At 34.6% G+C, this 16,578-nt stretch overlaps 3 protein-coding genes across 4 annotated transcripts in view; 1 reads left to right on the forward strand and 2 right to left on the reverse strand.

Moving 5' to 3' along the window:
• LOC100795265 (protein saal1) overlaps window positions 1-3,527 on the reverse strand; it is a 5,067-nt gene extending 1,540 nt beyond the window's left edge. The window contains exons 1-7 of one of the 2 annotated variants that reach the window (XM_003550559.4): window positions 3,310-3,527; window positions 2,824-3,189; window positions 2,261-2,326; window positions 2,027-2,166; window positions 1,058-1,184; window positions 676-827; window positions 366-501 (exon numbers count right to left, since the gene is read on the reverse strand). In XM_003550559.4, the coding sequence (XP_003550607.1) occupies window positions 366-501; window positions 676-827; window positions 1,058-1,184; window positions 2,027-2,166; window positions 2,261-2,326; window positions 2,824-3,189; window positions 3,310-3,396 (1,074 nt within the window). In that variant the 5' untranslated portion in view covers window positions 3,397-3,527. The remainder of the gene's footprint in view (window positions 1-365; window positions 502-675; window positions 828-1,057; window positions 1,185-2,026; window positions 2,167-2,260; window positions 2,327-2,823; window positions 3,190-3,309) is intronic. The other variant, XM_014766031.3, reaches the window with a different exon arrangement.
• A 1,459-nt stretch (window positions 3,528-4,986) lies between these two features.
• Window positions 4,987-11,247, forward strand: LOC100808371 (magnesium transporter MRS2-11, chloroplastic). Its single transcript, XM_003551042.4, has 14 exons — window positions 4,987-5,523; window positions 5,754-5,826; window positions 6,125-6,195; window positions 6,770-6,855; window positions 6,973-7,063; window positions 7,828-7,896; window positions 8,330-8,410; window positions 8,496-8,661; window positions 8,777-8,822; window positions 9,315-9,395; window positions 9,922-10,004; window positions 10,582-10,625; window positions 10,738-10,855; window positions 11,080-11,247. Exons 1-13 carry the CDS (start codon window positions 5,140-5,142, stop codon window positions 10,831-10,833), a joined length of 1,371 nt encoding a protein of 456 aa, XP_003551090.1. The 5' UTR covers window positions 4,987-5,139; the 3' UTR covers window positions 10,834-10,855; window positions 11,080-11,247.
• Window positions 11,248-12,914: 1,667 nt separating this feature from the next.
• LOC100809984 (SRSF protein kinase 3) lies at window positions 12,915-16,578 on the reverse strand. Its single transcript, XM_003551045.4, has 4 exons — window positions 16,135-16,578; window positions 14,389-15,375; window positions 14,006-14,053; window positions 12,915-13,736 (listed from the first exon to the last, which is right to left on the reverse strand). Exons 1-4 carry the CDS (start codon window positions 16,321-16,323, stop codon window positions 13,320-13,322), a joined length of 1,641 nt encoding a protein of 546 aa, XP_003551093.1. The 5' UTR covers window positions 16,324-16,578; the 3' UTR covers window positions 12,915-13,319.

The raw sequence follows: 16,578 nt of genomic DNA on the forward strand, positions 1-16,578 counted from the left end.
TGGTTTTGTTTGGGGGGGGGGGGGGGGGGGGCTAGGAAAATGTGAAATGTATACATGAGGAAATATCCGAAGTAATGTACACAGTTCAACTGATGCTACTCAAGGGAACAAAACAAATACATTTTGTCCACTAGTAAAGAGAGAAAGGTTCTTAATTTAAAAATATAAAGGCTCGTAATGCATCTTGGAAGAAAAAGAAAATACATTAATTATGTTGGAGAACTTATTATGATATTTACAAGAGTTTAGTGGACATAATTTTTCTGACTTTGCAGATCATCAAATACCAAATTATTGATATCAACAGTTGATGTTGTGTAAGATAAGATGCATCAGTATTGAAAGTGTTAACCATAACAATGTACCTCAACTTTATCTGGGAACTTAACCAGATCACATAATAGTTGAAAGAGCTCTGAACTTGAACAAATTTCCTGAGAATGATCATCCATAACAGACAGGGCTTCAATTGCACGAAGAATTAAATCGAGAATTGAGTACCTGAAACATTAAGATATGAGGTTTTGTTATACTAATTTCACCAGATAGCTGGATGGATATTATCTGTAAAAATAAATGTGAGAGGGAAACAATTACAACATAATATATTTTACAACCATTTGCCAGTGATGTCAGAATTAGAATCAGAAGAGGATAATAGGAAGGAACTGATACCTTTCAGGTATTCTTTCTGTCATTAATTTGCTGATCTCAAAAGTCAAGAGACTGATCAATATATTTGCCAAACCAAGCTTCATCATAGGTGGAAGGATAGCATCCACAACTTTCTGCTGACTTTCTAATATAGCTAAAATAAGCCCAATGATCTGTTAAAAAGTAGAATGATGTTAGCCATTGAATAGATGAAATTTGCATTCTGATGAAAATGTCAAAAGAAAAATCAAAATAAATATTATTTTTCCTCTGAAATTACTTAAGTTTCTTGTTCATATATTCCATAACGTGCTTTTCACAAAGTCTAGTGATTTCACACAATGTAATCTCTATAAAAATAAAAAAGTGAAACTACCCTGGATTAATACCGAGTATTGATTACCTTCTCTAAAAGCTGAAGGTTCAATGTATTTTCTGCAATCCATAATATTTGACATAGTATATGTTCAGACTGCAATGCCTCAGCCCATGCAATAGATTCACCACTTTGAAGACCCACGGTCAACAAACTGTTCCAAAAACTAATTGTAAGAACAGTTTTATTTTGCAAGACAACGGCACTTATGCCATAAAGTAGTGTGATACCAAACTTACAGCATAACACAAAGGTAAATCAATAAAAATCATGTCTTTTTCCTGTCCATCTATTTGGGTGGGTAAATCTGTGTGTATCTTTTTTCTAATACATATACATAGAAGAAATTTATTAAATAAGATAATAGTCCAAAGAAAGAAGATGAAACATCCTCTAGAAAAACAAAAAAGAGCAAAACTAGAACCAATGAATAATGTAGCAAAGCACACCAATCTTTCTGCATGTCTGAGACAGAAACAGCTCTAGAAACATATGAACAGAACACAAGAGGTTGTCCGAAAAATAACCCTATCCCAAATGAAGTCTAGTGTCAAAGAAAGTGCCGTTTTATAATTCTGGCCATAAACAGCAAAGAATCACCAAGATAGATCATTACTAAAAAAATCTTGGTTTCTTTATGCCAGCCAAAACCTCTGAAATTAGCCATCTTTAGGACAGACCAAATAATGAGAGTTAAAGAAAAAAATAAAAGAAATGGACATAATAGACAAGCAATAATTAGATAAGCATGGGACAAATACATAATATTTCTTTTTTAAAAAGACAAAGAATCATTTGATACTAGCAGAGTGTTTCTTTCTCACTGAAGTTATGCATTGTAGAACAGAAAATGAAAATAGCAGGCATAACGAGAAAAAAGGCCTAAAATCGGGAAAAAGTAACCAATCATGTAGATTTGGTCCTTAACAAAAAGGAAGGTAGTTAGTATTCCAATTCCAAAACTGACAAGAAATACATGTGTAAAAAATGTCATACCGGCATGTTTCACATAGGCATTGAGGATCATCCATAAACAATTTGTCCAGAATTATCTCAATCAGTCCTTCTGTCGAGATTATATGCTTCATTGGAACTTCATGACAGGCAAGGTTCCCAATAATTCCTATGCTAATTTCCTACACCATATAATAATCCAAAAAATGTGACAGAATAAATAAGAGCTTCTTTATCATTTGATAGTTTTATGAAGTCTGAATAACATTGACTTACAGTAACCCGCTCTGATTTGCAAACAAGTAGATTACCTAAAAGAACTTCAAGTATTAGATTCTCCACCTGCAGTATTATACCGAGTAACCATTTCATTTCCATTTATAAGTTATAACACAATCAAATGGTAGAAAAACAACAAAATAATGCATTTAGATCTCCACTGCGTAAGAGAAAGTCTCAGCGATCGTTTTAATGATTAGGAGCTTGGTGGTTGATGGGTAAACTGGGCAGGATTGGAAAACATGTTTTAGAAAACATTCAAATAATCATCTTTTGTCTTCCTACAAAGATGACATGAGGGAGTTTGAGACTTATGACCAATTTGGTGTAAGAAAAGTTTTCCATTTCCTGTTTTCACTACTTGTCGTAAATCTTTAAAACAGAAAACAATGTAAAACAAGGTGAATTTGATGTAAAAAAAGGGAATGTAAAATAAAAACAAATTATGGCTGTACAGTACATCAAAACTTCTTAGAAGATGTTTTGAAATGAAACTACTATATGATAACAAGAAAGAAACTGAAATAAACACAACAAACCAAAAAACAGCATTGATTTACCATGAGTTCCGCGTGTGTTTTACTGGCAGCTAAATCCCACAAAATGCAACCATATTCCTCCCACGCATCTTCTCCAACCGAGACACTGGAATGTTCAATTCCATCACCGGTATCTTGACATTCTCCACGCGAAATTTCACCGGAAACATCAACATCCATATTCTCAGATTTATTCTTGGACGATTTAAGGTTTTCATCACTCGAAACAGACGAAGAGGGCGCAGCCCCTCTTTCTTCTTCTCCTTGGTTAGTGCCATGTGAAGCAACTTCACTCAAGCTTCTCCGAGAAGCAGAATCCAACGGCAGAAGCTTTCTTATCAAGGAGATTATGTAACTCGGATCAACTGTCGTTGATAAATCAAAAAACTGCATCAGGAATCATTCAAAACAATCACTAAATAAGATTTAAAATGAAAAGAAGCAAAAAAAAAAACATTGCAATCATATTGTTCAGTTTGTAACTTAAGCGGAGACGTTGGTGAGAACCTCGTGTGAAGGAGCAGGAGGGTGGTGCGTGGGACCATCCTCCTCTACTTCTTCTACTTCAATGATTGGATCTGCCGGAACCGCCATGCGCCGCTTCGACTTTGCTTGTTCCCTCCAATTTTAAAATTTCACAACAAATATCGATTTCATCCACACCTGCGTGTGTGCATTCATTCATTAATCTACCAAGAGTTAGAGTTTAGCGAGAGGCGTTGATACTGTTTTTTTTTTGTCAATTGGCAAATGGGCCCGACGTCTGTTCAGGCCCAGCCTGAATGTCGCTGTGGGTGGGTCGAAGCTCAACGAGCAAAATCCGTCACAAAGTAAAGTTTTTTTTTATTTTTATAAATTATCATTTTTGTTCCTAAATGTATATAGTGCCAACACATTCATTTTAAATTTTAGTCAGGATAAGAAGTGCGACAAATCCATCAATCCATTAACTTTCATTTGTCACTGTTAATAAAAAAACCTACGTGATACAGATTGACGAAAATGTCACAAAAATAATTATTAACATGATTATTGAATAAATTGGATCAAAATATCATTAAGTTTTCATTGGGCTAATTTGTCAGACCCCAACTTTCATTTCAAAATATAATTTAAATCTTCATTTTCTCTTTTTTTTTATTGATGCAAATAAAATATTACAATAAATACTTAAAAAAATAAGGAAGAAGACATGAGTTAACAAAAATAATAATAAACATAATTTGTCTGTTACTATAAAATTTCTAATGTGACACATAAATTTCAAAGCAATAGAAAAATCATGTTTATTATTTAATATTATGTTTATTATTATGTTTGTTTTTGCTTCCTTATTTTTCAATTGTTTATTGTAATGTTATGCTTGCAACGATAAAAAAAATATAAAAATTAAATTATATTTTATCCTGAAATGAAATGAAATCTAGGGTGTGATAAATTAGTTCAATGAAAATTTATTGAGATTTTGATCTAATAGAAACTTACTAACATTTTTTATTCAATTTATTCATGTTGCCAATTATTTTTTTGATATTTTCATCCTCTGTTACATAGACTCTTTTATTAACGGTAACAGATGCATAAATAAATAATTTTTTCATACTTTTCTCACTTTCAGGAACTAAAATTTAAATTTATATTTTTCGTCGACTCCGTGCCATGTAGGCTAGACGGAAATTAATGACCGAATATATTTATCTCATTTTTTATTCTTTCATAAACTAAATTTTATATTTTCTAAACTCATTTATCAGTCAATTACAAGTGACTATTTAATTTTTTTTTAATGCAACTGCATAAGAGAATTTAAATTTACGCCAGATGATTCACGCGCCCATCGTCAAGTGTCAACAACTACACCAATTACGCATAAATAAATAAATAAAATATTTATACCGGAGGGGACTGTAGCATTCCAATTCTCAACAAAAAAAAAAATCGAATGTCGTAGGCGCATTTCAGCCACACATAACCAACACCTAAACCATCATCCACAAATAAATGAAATAATGTATTTACCCTTCATTTAAATTTAGGATAAATTTACTCTGTTCACTTTTGGCACTTTTCGGTCGTTCCGTCAACTTCATTAGAATATTATTATTATTATTATTATTATTATTATTATTACTATGAAGTTAGATTAGATAAATTGTTATAGTAATTAATTAAGAGAACTATGTTATAATAATTAAAAAAAATCAAAGTCGGATAAATTATTCACCTGTTCCGTTTTGATCGTTACGGACGCAGCTTCAACTACCTCATCCTCCCTGCACGGCATGCACGACTACCATAACCATAGCCATAACCGCACCTGAACTGAACCACGCCAACATGGCGTTATTTTGGCCGCACGTGCTGCAGTTCCGTTCTCAACCTTCGCTCGGACATGCTAACTGCGTGTTCTTCTCCGATCTCACTGAATCCCGCTCTGTAGAACTTTCATGCACTGATTCCTTCACTCTGGTTCGCCGGTGCAAGATCTCCGGTCCGGCTCCGGCGGCGCTGAAACCGGTGAAATGCCTCGGCAGATCTACGGGGGAGAAGCAATGGAGTGACGCCGAAACTGCCGTATCCGACACCGACGAAGTTGCTGATGAACCGAATGACCGGAACCAAACTTCTGTTCCGACAAATGGTCGCGTTGAGTCGCAGAGGATTGCCACCACGTCTTCCGGCGACTCTCTCTCTCTCGGAATTCGAGAACCGGTTTATGAAGTTCGTTCTTACAAGCTCTGTTTTTTTTTAATATTCTGAAATTTAATTGTGGAATTTCGGCATTTTTCCTGCTCCAGCTAAATGAACTAAAATCTAAAACCTTAGGATTAAATTAGCAGCTTCTTAATTTTATAGCATATTCTCCAGTTTTATTTATTAGTTTCGTTTTTTTTTTCCTTTATCTCACGTGTTTGTTTTGTTTCTCCTTCTATTTTATTTGAATTATGAAGGTTGTTGAAGTGAGGTCCAATGGGAAAGTATCAACTAGAAAAATCAACAGGAGACAATTGTTGAAGTCAAGTGGTAAGTAACATGCATCTATGTCTAAGCTTGAAGTTGGGATACTTAATACTCTGTCGCTAATATCTTATCACGTTCTGTTATTCAAGCTATATTGCTATGCTCATTTCAGTTTTGATGAGCTCAAAATTCAAAGGAGTTGCTTATAAACATAATTATGATATAATTTGCATAACAATTGTTTTTTGATGGGCCAATGCATTTCGTCTTTGTGCAATGATACCTCTTAATGTCGAGTGCGTTTACCTATTTATATCATTTATTAATTTTTCTAAATTCTATGTCCTGTTTAATTATTCAGGTCTTCGTCCACGGGACATTCGAAGTGTGGATCCTTCATTGTTTATGACAAATTCAATGCCTGCTTTGCTGGTAAAGTTTCGTCTCCCCCCCCCATCATTTCTTAATACCTTGTTGAATGTATAAATGCACACACATTCTAGTTCATGACGATACGTACGGAGTGTCCTGTTGCCAAAATTTTAAACTGTAAAGTCCACATATTATTGCTGAAAATTTGTATGCTTCATTATATAATTTAAGAAATATATTTTTATCTTCGTTTTCATCCTCATCCTCCCCAATTGCTGTAAACCACTGTCCAGTTACAATCGAGTATGTAGATAGGTAACAATGTAACATGCAAAACTAGAGCTGTGCTATAAAAGTGGAGTAAAAACTACATGAGACATCACTAAGAAATAAGAATCTAATCAATCTATTATGGAGGTTGATAAATAAGTTGTTCTTGAACAATGTTTTACATTGTTAATAGAAATTCAGCTTCAAAATGAATTCATTTATGGTTCGTTGTATATTTATACACACACAAACCTTTTATTTTGTAAAGTTTACCACATATGCTGTAAAGATGAATGTACAACATTGATATGGTTTGTTGCCTTTATCAATTAATTATCTATTCCATTTCTTTGTCTTGTATTAGGTCCGGGAGTATGCTATACTTCTAAATCTGGGTTCACTACGAGCAATAGCAATGCAAGATTGTGTACTTATATTTGACAATAATCGGTATTATTTTAATTAATTTAATTCTGAAATAATTCATAAATTATGGGATGCATCACCATCATTATTCCTTTGATAAAGTAACAGAGTAGACTAAAAACTTCTGTTGATATTTATCAGTATAGGAGGGAAAGCTTTTCTGGAGACATTGCTACCTCGATTGAACCCCAAGAACAACAATGGAGGGCCATCAATGCCATTTGAACTTGAGGTTAGTCTGGAATTTCAAATTTGCTTCTCCATTTAGAATCCTGATTACTGAATAGGAGGAAAACAAAATAGAGTTTCAGTCACTTCCTGACGCACTCTTGCGCACTATGCACTAATGCTATAACCTTTTGTTCTGCTATATTATTGAGATAAAAAGCAGATCAGCAGTCCTACGAGACAAGAAAGAAAAGAGAAACTGAATTGAAATTGAATATGGTTTATTTTCAAAGGTTGAAATATGATAGTCACCTAGTCAGACTCAGGAATGAGGATAGAGTATGAAAATAAAATGAATTTCTTCCCAATTTTATTCTGCCGAATAAGTATAAATAAGATAAATATTAGAATTATAGTACTACAGTATATATTTATGGCTCAGGGTTTGGTAAACTTAAAGATGGTGGTTGCAGTGGAGTTTTAGGAATACTAATATAAAATAATGACGATAGTATACCTAATTAAACTAAAAATGCAGAAGGCCAAGAAAAGTGTGGGCCTTAAACAGAAAGCACATAGGGGGCTCTTAACTGTTTTTGACTTTTGGGGAGTCAATTTCCAATTAATTGGGTCCAACGGTTGTTACTTGTGGCAAATGCCCTCTTCAAACAACTTAAGGAATTTGAATATGACTGTTGATGAACGCATGCATATAATGAGTTGATTACCGTGGGTGTAATTTTGTATATTGTTAAGTTGTCATTTGACTTGTCATCTTACACACTGTTGTCAACTGTCTTTCCCTTAGTCATTTGATGGAACTTTCAGGTTGTTGAAGCAGCATTGCTTTCAAGAATACAGCGATTGGAGCAGAGATTGATGGACTTAGAACCTCGTGTGAGTATGGGAACACAGTGAGTAACTGAGTATATTTATGTTAATTCTTTGTATGTGTATACTTGCAGAATGCAGATGCTTGTTTCTATTTTTTTTTATAAGTAGTTATTTCTAAACCTGTCTCTGAATAAAAACCGGTAGGAAATTTTTGGCTTTATCTACTATTTCTTGTGTAATGTGTTCCAGCCACTCTGCAGACATTCTATAAGATCTTAAATGTATCATAAAGTGCATGTGCATCTCTTGATGCTTTATGAGATACTTTTAGCATAACACGGATACTGAAGCAGAAACTTTCTTATTTTAATATTTTATGGAGTATATTGGGTATTTGCTTTTGGGGTTAATAACAGATTATACATTTGCTTCTTCTCTCTTTCTATGAATTCATTCATTGATTGGAATCTTCTCTCCCTCTCCCCTTTGGTCCTAGGTACAAGCTCTTCTTGAGGCATTGCCAAATCGGTTAACTGGTGACATATTGGAGCAGCTTCGTATTAGCAAACAAACTTTGGTATTTTTGTCTATAGATTTTTTTAACCAATCATAAGTGGTTCTGGATAAATTAGATATTTATTTGCTTTCTGCCAAATTGTTAGGTTGAGTTAGGTTCTAAGGCAGGAGCTCTCAGACAGATGCTGCTTGACCTTCTGGAGGATCCCCATGAAATACGCCGTATATGTATCATGGGAAGAAACTGCACACTTAGTAAAGGAAACAATGATATGGAATGTTCAGTGCCTTTTGAAAAGCAGAATGCTGAGGGTAAGCTATTTCAATTTTAAAGGTGTTTTTTGTTTCTGACATCAATATGGATCTTTCCATTCCACTATAGAGCTATAACATAGCTTCTCATTTTCTTTTTTCTCATGATATGTAGAGGAGGAGGAGGAAATCGAAATGCTTCTGGAAAATTATCTTCAAAGGTTATTTTCATTCCAAATATGAGTGAGCGTTACATTTCATAATTGATTTTTTTGTGTAATTGTGTGTGTACTAACATGTTGAGGATTTATAATTTTATATGATATCTGTAGTACACCATGCAGCATTATTACATTGAAGAAACAAGTGGAAATCAAGAACCTTAACACTTCCCCTACCATTAATATTCGTATACAAGACTTCCATGTTATGCTCCCATGGATATCCTGAAGACTTTCTGTTAAGATGTACCACATAGGCTACGGATATGATCCAAGTGGTTCTTGAGTTAGACCCAGTCCATTTCTTTTACTCTCTAATCCATATTACAATATTTGAATCTGCATTTAGAAACAAGTCTCATAAAGCTTTCAAACTCCATACTTTGACTGAGTTTACTATTCTAGCCATAGCCAAATGCCAGTTGTTTTTTTGTAAGTCTCCCATTTCTAATGATTTCCGCACAAAATTGATTTCTCTTAATGTACTTACAGATGTGAATCTTGTCATGGTCAAGCTGAAAGGCTTCTTGATTCTGCAAGGGAAATGGAAGATTCTATAGCTGTCAGTTTGAGGTTTGAATATCTTTTCTCTCTTGATAAATGATTGTAGATAACTGCATTGAAAGATTACATAATTTGATGCTAGGAAGTTTTGCGCTCTTCTAAAGCCACGAATATACCAACCATGGGATTGTGTTTGGAGTGCCATCTTTGGATGCAATGTGGTAGCACAGTCTCATAATTCACATTAGGCATTGAACCATTTGATTTCCCATATTGTCATGAGGTCAAAATCATGGTATAATATTATGTCATTTAAGGACTTCAAAGTAAGACAGGAAAAGATCAATCAAGAATTTCAACATTCATATCTCACAATTAAAAATGCATGTTGAGTGCTGTTACTGTAAAGTTAAAAGAAGCATGTGGGTTCCTTCGTGCAACAGTCTTCCAATCAGTAACCTGAGAATATTATGCATGTAGTCAGTCACTATAGATTAGGTTAAATTTAAACTCAATTAAAGAAAAGAAATTTGTTGGCGTCAATAACTCTATATATTATTACAAATGTTCTAATAAAAATGATTTCATTCAACAGTTCACGTAGGCTTGAGGTTAGCAGAGTAGAACTGCTTTTGCAGGTTGGAACATTCTGCGTGGCAATAGGCGCCCTTGTAGCAGGTACAGAGTTTGGGTGATTATTTGATGCAATATATACAATGGGTTGTACAAAACCAGCCACAGTTTTAACCAAAATTTATTTAATTAATCACACCAAATCCACGTTAACCAGTTAACCAAAAGTGATTTCACATTATTTACATCAAAATTAACTAGTAATTAAAGTGAACTCAAACTTGGTTAGTTATATTTTGTTAAGGGTTTAGATGGCATCCAAACAGCCCACTGCACTCATTTCTTTAAATTTAACAAATATGATCGTTTAGTTCTGAAGTTTGGCTAAAATCATGCATTCTACCATTTAATGTCTTGGGTGCATGGTATATTAAGTTGCCACTATCATTGTCATGGCTCCATTTTTCAGTTTTAATATACTAATCTATAAAGGACTTACAAGATTTAGAATAGGATGTACTAAATTTGATCTTGGAAGGAATGTCACAAAGGAACATGCAGGTTACATAAAAACTTTTGGTTAGACAGCACGATTAATTATGTAAAATGGAGGGGGGCTGGTTGATTATCTTGGAGAATATTATGTCTGTTGCCTGATTTTATTGTATTTTGGTGACTTCAGGTATATTTGGCATGAACCTGAAGTCCTATCTTGAGGAACATGTGGTATGTGAATTGTTTTCTTAAGTCTTATTCCGTGCATGATTTGCTTGATTCTTATTGGAAGCTGTTGCTGATCAGTCTTATTAAAATAACCAAATTTTTTTATCTGATGCAGTTGGCATTTTGGCTGACAACAGCAGGGATAATTATTGGTGGCATTATTGCTTTCTTTCTAATGTATTCCTACCTCAGGGCTAGGAAAATATTTTAATTGGAAGAAACTTATAAACTAGGTAACTTTAATCTGTTTCCCTGGCAACACAGCTCTAAATATTTTTATTCTTCCGAGATCTTGAGTATGAAACAGTTGTGGATCTATTATCATGAATTGCCAATATAGCATCTTTAACTCATGATATTTTCAAGGCTTTAATGACCTTCGAAGGTTTAGTGATCGACATAACTACAATCTGTATCAATTCCTCCGAATCTGAAGGGAATCTATTTCCTTTTTCAGGTGATGTCAGGTTGTGAACAATAGTAAGCACCAAACAAATGCAGTGATTTACACGAGGATCAATCATCCAAAATGGCTTCGAACGTATGCATGATGGTACTCACATTACTGAGCTGCGACAAGCATTAGTTTTTATTCTTGTTTTGGAGAGAGAGGGGGGGGGGGGGGATACATTGTATATGGCTATGACAGTCATGATAGTTTGTCAGCCTTCAAGAGATCGTTCGGTTGTGGTCTATGTGGGGGGGGGGGGGGGGGGGGGGGGGGTCTTGTGTACACTAAAACATTATTCAACTTGCAATGTTATACGCTATCTTTAGGTTCAAGGGCACTGCATCATAAAGGTAGTTGAATGCAGACGTCGATCAACATTTTTGTTGGGAGTATGACAATGTCAAGCAAATTTTTAGAGAAATGATGCGCGTCTAAAATCAGTAAATCAAGTAACGGTGGTAGCAAATGATGTGCACGGTTACATAAGGCGCATTGATTGAACCACTTCTTAAGAAGAAATTAAATAGTGTAAACTTTGTACCATAATTAAAAACCATGAGTGATTCAAATTCTTCGGTTCTAGGTCGCATGGCCTGTGAATATTTGTTTACGTTTGGTTACCTGAGCTGTTGATGCAAACTGAACATCTAACATGCGACTTTCAAAGACGTAATTGCATGAATAATGAATTACATCCAGATTCAGTCAATATTAAAAAAAAAATAATCCAAATATCAATTCCTAATGCTTAGATCTCGTAAAAGAAATTTCTCTCCATGAATGCTGATTTCATTTTTCTTTTTAGAAGTATTATTTAAATCGTGTATTTCATATTCGTACTAAATAGTATGAGTCATTAGCTAACTGTTAAACTGATTAAATCACTTGACTATCTATAGTTCGTCACTTACTGAGGTTCTTGTAGGAAGTAGTTGATTAAGAGGATCTCCAATGGATAATTTAATCAATTCATTTTAAGCTATTTATCTTATGTTAATTGGTCTCTATAATGTCACAAAATAACTCATGTATTTTATTCCAATGGCATAATTTAAAATAACTCTTAAATTATTCCCTTAAATGATCCTTAAAAGACAAGAAAATAATTTTTACTTATAAGTAACTAGAGCTTAATTTTAAGCAAGCAAATATGATACATAAATCACCAAAAAAAATTAAGTAACGTGTCTAAAAATAAGTAACTTGTTAAGTAACGAGTTGGATATGCTCTAAATGCATATAAAAAACAATCGTTTACTTTTTAGAAGTTTTTTACAAAAAGCTGGCAAAATCAAATTATTAGTTCTTCAAAATGTGTTGGGCTTAATATGTAGTCAGCATCAAACATACTTAATCTCACCAAAAAAAAAAATATTTAATCTATAAATATCCAAAAATTTATGACACAATGGTTGAATTGATTTAATAATTAAGAGGTCTATATGAGAATAAACAATTTAATCCTTCATAGTCACCTATATCATTGCACAAGTTCTTTAAAATTTTTGGTCGCCAAATTAATCTATCCAAATTTTTGGTGAAACTACCCTGGATTAATACCGAGTATTGATTACCTTCTTTAAAAGATTTTACTATCAAACTAGTCGCATATTTAATTTGTCACTAAATTAGTCCTTTGAAAAATCTTTATATCACTAAATTATATCTCAGAATATTCAGCTTAAGAAACAAAATATAGAAACTCTGATTCGGCAAAATATATTACATCTATGTACATACTGAATCCTAAGCTCAGTTTTAGGATAAAACTCCGACGTGAATTACTAAAAAAAAAAAAAACACACCAAAACTAGGAAACAAAAGATGCAGTTGATAAAGTCTACAGCAACAAAATCTGATATTGATACATAAAAAAATAATAACTCATTCAAATGTACATTACGAGCCCCTCAAATATAGCAGTTCTGAAAAGATGAAAATCTAACCTAGGGCTAGGGGGAAAGCCTCAAACAAATTCTCCAAAAAGAGAAGAAAAAAAAAAGTGCTTACATCAGTGTGCTTTCTACTGAATGTGAAGGAAGCTATCTTTTAGACATTAAGTTCTGTAATAGGTGATTTAGCTTCCTTACAAAAGGCTTCCCAAATGACAACCTCATGTATGACCTATGCTGCATGCAATGCTTAATATAACAGTTAAATATAATATCACGCTCCAAGGACCATCCATGATTGCCATATAAACAAAAACAGGTGGTATACCCCAATCCAAATAAGCCAATTTGCGTCTATTCTGATGGCTTCATAGATTGGAACTCTTTGAGTGGCTTTGGATTTCCATCTATGGCCATATTCCCCATGCCAACTTCCACAGCCTCCTGCTCAGCCTTTTCCCTCTGCATTTTTTCAAATATTTCCCCTTCAATAGCATCATCTTGCTTCACAGCAGTCAATGAGGGCTCGAGAGTGAAGGGACCTGCACTGAACCAAGGATGCTGAAGGCATTGAGCAGCAGTTGGCCTCTTTTCAGGGACAAAATCAAGTAATGGAAGAAGGAAGTCGGTCATGTTATTTGCTTCTTGTTCACTGAAATCATACTTCTCCGTCAGCACCTTATTAAGAGGCCAGAAACGCAACCGACGAATGTGCCTCAAATCGCCATATCTATTAAAAAAATCTCGGGAATAGCGTCCACCAAGTGCAATCTGAAAGCAACAAATGTTCAATTTTTGTGGAAGGGAACAGTTAAGGATTGACAATGATCAATTAAAAACAGATTGTAGTAAACAACTACCATATTGTTTGTTTTTCAGAAAGCAGAAGAATTCATTAAAACAGCATAAGAGTATAATGCAATACCATCAGCAAATTGTCTATAATATGTTGGAATAAGTTTTTCTTGATCATATCAATAATTCAACATGCAAATTGATAATAATAATCCAGATGTTCTACAGCCAAATGCCAAGCCTACCTTGCGAGGCATCATCCCAAGAAGCTCCATCATCAATGCCAGATGATCCTGTAGAGTAAATTACAAAATGTCAACTCATTTATTCTAGATTGAAATTGACGTCCTAATAAACACAGCAGCATTGCACATTTTTATACATTTCTCACAGGAAAATAGGAAATGATGACATTTTCACATCAGCATTGCACAAAATTGAATTTTCCCATTGCATAACAATAAAACCATATGGTTAAGGACAACATCTCTCAGAAAAAGCATGATAAAAAGCCAGTTTTCATGGTCAAAATAATATTATTATTAATATTAACAGCAAACATTAGATGATTATTAGAGCAATAAATGAAGCCAACAAATTCTTTCAAAGTCTAAACAGGTGCACTTACCTCATCCCTATCATAGTTGTCACCACTATGAGGATCAAAAAGAACATCACCAGATGCAAGCTCAAAGCAAATGCAAGCAAAGGACCACAGATCTGCTGGAGTTGAATATTTAGATCCAAGAAGTACCTCAGGACACCTATACTGCCTTGTCTGAATATCATTTGTGAATTGTTTATAGGTCCAACAAGCATTACCAAAATCAACCAGCTTGCACTTAAGATCAACAGCTGCAAGCAACTTCTTTCTTGTAGAGCGGCTACCTCTCCTATTACCATGACTTCCTTGTGGAATATCTTTATTTTCAGAAGTCTTTGTTGATTCATCTTTCCTCACAGGACTATTAGGTTTAACTTCACCAGATTCTACACTAGGTTTCACATCATTACTACAATCATCTTGCTCATCAGATGCTTTGGAATCCTCCTCAGCTTCCTCAGCATTTTCCCTCCCAGCACAGCTTTGAGCAGCCTTTTTAGCCTTTTTCCGCAATTTCTTTTTCTGATTCTTGGTCAGATCTCCATTCAAACTTTTATTTGCTATTGTTGCCCCATTCTTGGTCACAGTCTTATCCTTCGTGTTTGGAAGGATAAGTGGAATGCCTAATTTTCTAGGATCCTTAGATGGATCGATTGGAGACAAAAGCAAGACATTCTCAGGCTTCAAATCAGTGTGTATTACAGAAAGCTCACGATGCAAGTAATCCAAACCCACCAAAATATGGAAACAAATTTCCTTGACCATGGGAAGGGGAACCCCTCGATAATCACTATACTTGATAAGTGTGAGAAGATTATCCCCAAGGAATTCAAAAACCATACAAACATGTTGGCCATTAGGTCCTGAATGCTTAAAGTGATCCAAAAGCTTTACAACACATTTCTTGTCATCTGGATCCCCGTCAGCAATTTGTTTAAGAATCTTTATTTCATCCATTGCCGCTTCAGTGTAATGCTGAGCACTCTTTTGAATTTTTAAGGCAACAAATCGCTGCAAACAAACAATTTAAAACATCACTAACAAAGTTCCAAACTAAAGATTGCCGCATGTATGTTAGCAAGGTATTAAAAGAATGAAGAATAACATAGGCCCCATTTGGATAAACTTCTCCGTAAGCCCTTATAGGAGAAGAAAATAAGAAGGAAAATGTATTAGTTTACCTTCTTATTTTTTTTCTTCTACAAGTGCTTATGGAGAAATTTATCCAAACAAAGTCATAGTCCTAAAGTGAATTCCCACCTAATCTCAGGAACTCTAGTGTCACACAACAGACATGCTCACTTAGAAAGAACAAGGGCACAAAAAACCGAATAACTACTTGCAAAATTTGTTAGCTGAAGAAGACAGAGAGATCAATAGTCAGAATAAAATAAAACAAAAGATCAAGCAGCAGAACCTCTGAGATCCTTTTATCAGATGAGTTTTGAGAATGATAATTTTTTTTTAAGAACCAATCATTTACTAATATTGAAAAGCATAAACTCCAATATAAACATTTTCTTTCAATCAACAACAGAAGGGAGGAAGGTCAAAGCCAGTCCATTGTTGATTAGTCCACAGCCCCAAAAAAAAGGATGACAAATAGAGACAAAAGCCCACGCTTTGTCGAAATCTCTCAAGCACAAACACCATAACAACCCAGATAAAGAACAAAACTCAAACTCTCTAAACTAAATGTGAATCGTCAAAAGCATTCATTTTTAGCACCCCCAAGTTGTGCTATGAGGAAACAAACAAAAGTGCACGCACCGATTTGTGAGTGTCCCAAGCGAGCCAAACAGTGGAAAAATGACCCCAACCAAGCTTGCTCTGCACCACATAGCTCCCATTCTTGAAAGTGTCACCAATCCGAACCGCATGGTACCCTCCACGCCTGTAATCTTCGGTTCCTTCGTCCTCCGAACTGTAATCACTCGCCTCACTCCGGTCCTCCGCCATTGAAGGACCTTCAAACACAAAAACACTCTGAGACAACGGAAGAATGAAATTGAGGAAGACGGATTGGAAATTTCAACGAGGACAAATCGATTTGACCAATGGTGGTTGCTGATGGGAAATGTTGGAGTGAGTTGGAGGCGAGAGATGGCCTTGAATTCAGTGAACAGTGGAGATGGAAAATTAGGGTTTTTGAGTTGGTCTTGTTGCCGGGAAAACAACTAAAGAACTAAGAACGGAACTTGTCTCAAGTACGCC

Source organism: Glycine max, chromosome 13 (genome assembly GCF_000004515.6).
Source record: "Glycine max cultivar Williams 82 chromosome 13, Glycine_max_v4.0, whole genome shotgun sequence".
Taxonomy (NCBI): Eukaryota; Viridiplantae; Streptophyta; class Magnoliopsida; order Fabales; family Fabaceae; genus Glycine; species Glycine max.

Bases quoted from the DNA above. Each gene is read 5' to 3' on its own strand.
- LOC100809984 (XM_003551045.4), bottom strand. From the start codon at position 16,323: ATGGCGGAGGACCGGAGTGAGGCGAGTGATTACAGTTCGGAGGACGAA. The intron at 14,054-14,388 runs GTAAGTGCACCT...TTTACTCTACAG, and splicing joins ACAACTATGATAGGGATGAG to GATCATCTGGCATTGATGAT. The intron at 13,737-14,005 runs GTAGGCTTGGCA...TGTTGCTTTCAG, and splicing joins TTGGGATGATGCCTCGCAAG to ATTGCACTTGGTGGACGCTA.
- LOC100808371 (XM_003551042.4), top strand. From the start codon at position 5,140: ATGGCGTTATTTTGGCCGCACGTGCTGCAGTTCCGTTCTCAACCTTCG. The intron at 5,524-5,753 runs GTTCGTTCTTAC...TGAATTATGAAG, and splicing joins TTCGAGAACCGGTTTATGAA to GTTGTTGAAGTGAGGTCCAA. The intron at 6,196-6,769 runs GTAAAGTTTCGT...GTCTTGTATTAG, and splicing joins ATTCAATGCCTGCTTTGCTG to GTCCGGGAGTATGCTATACT.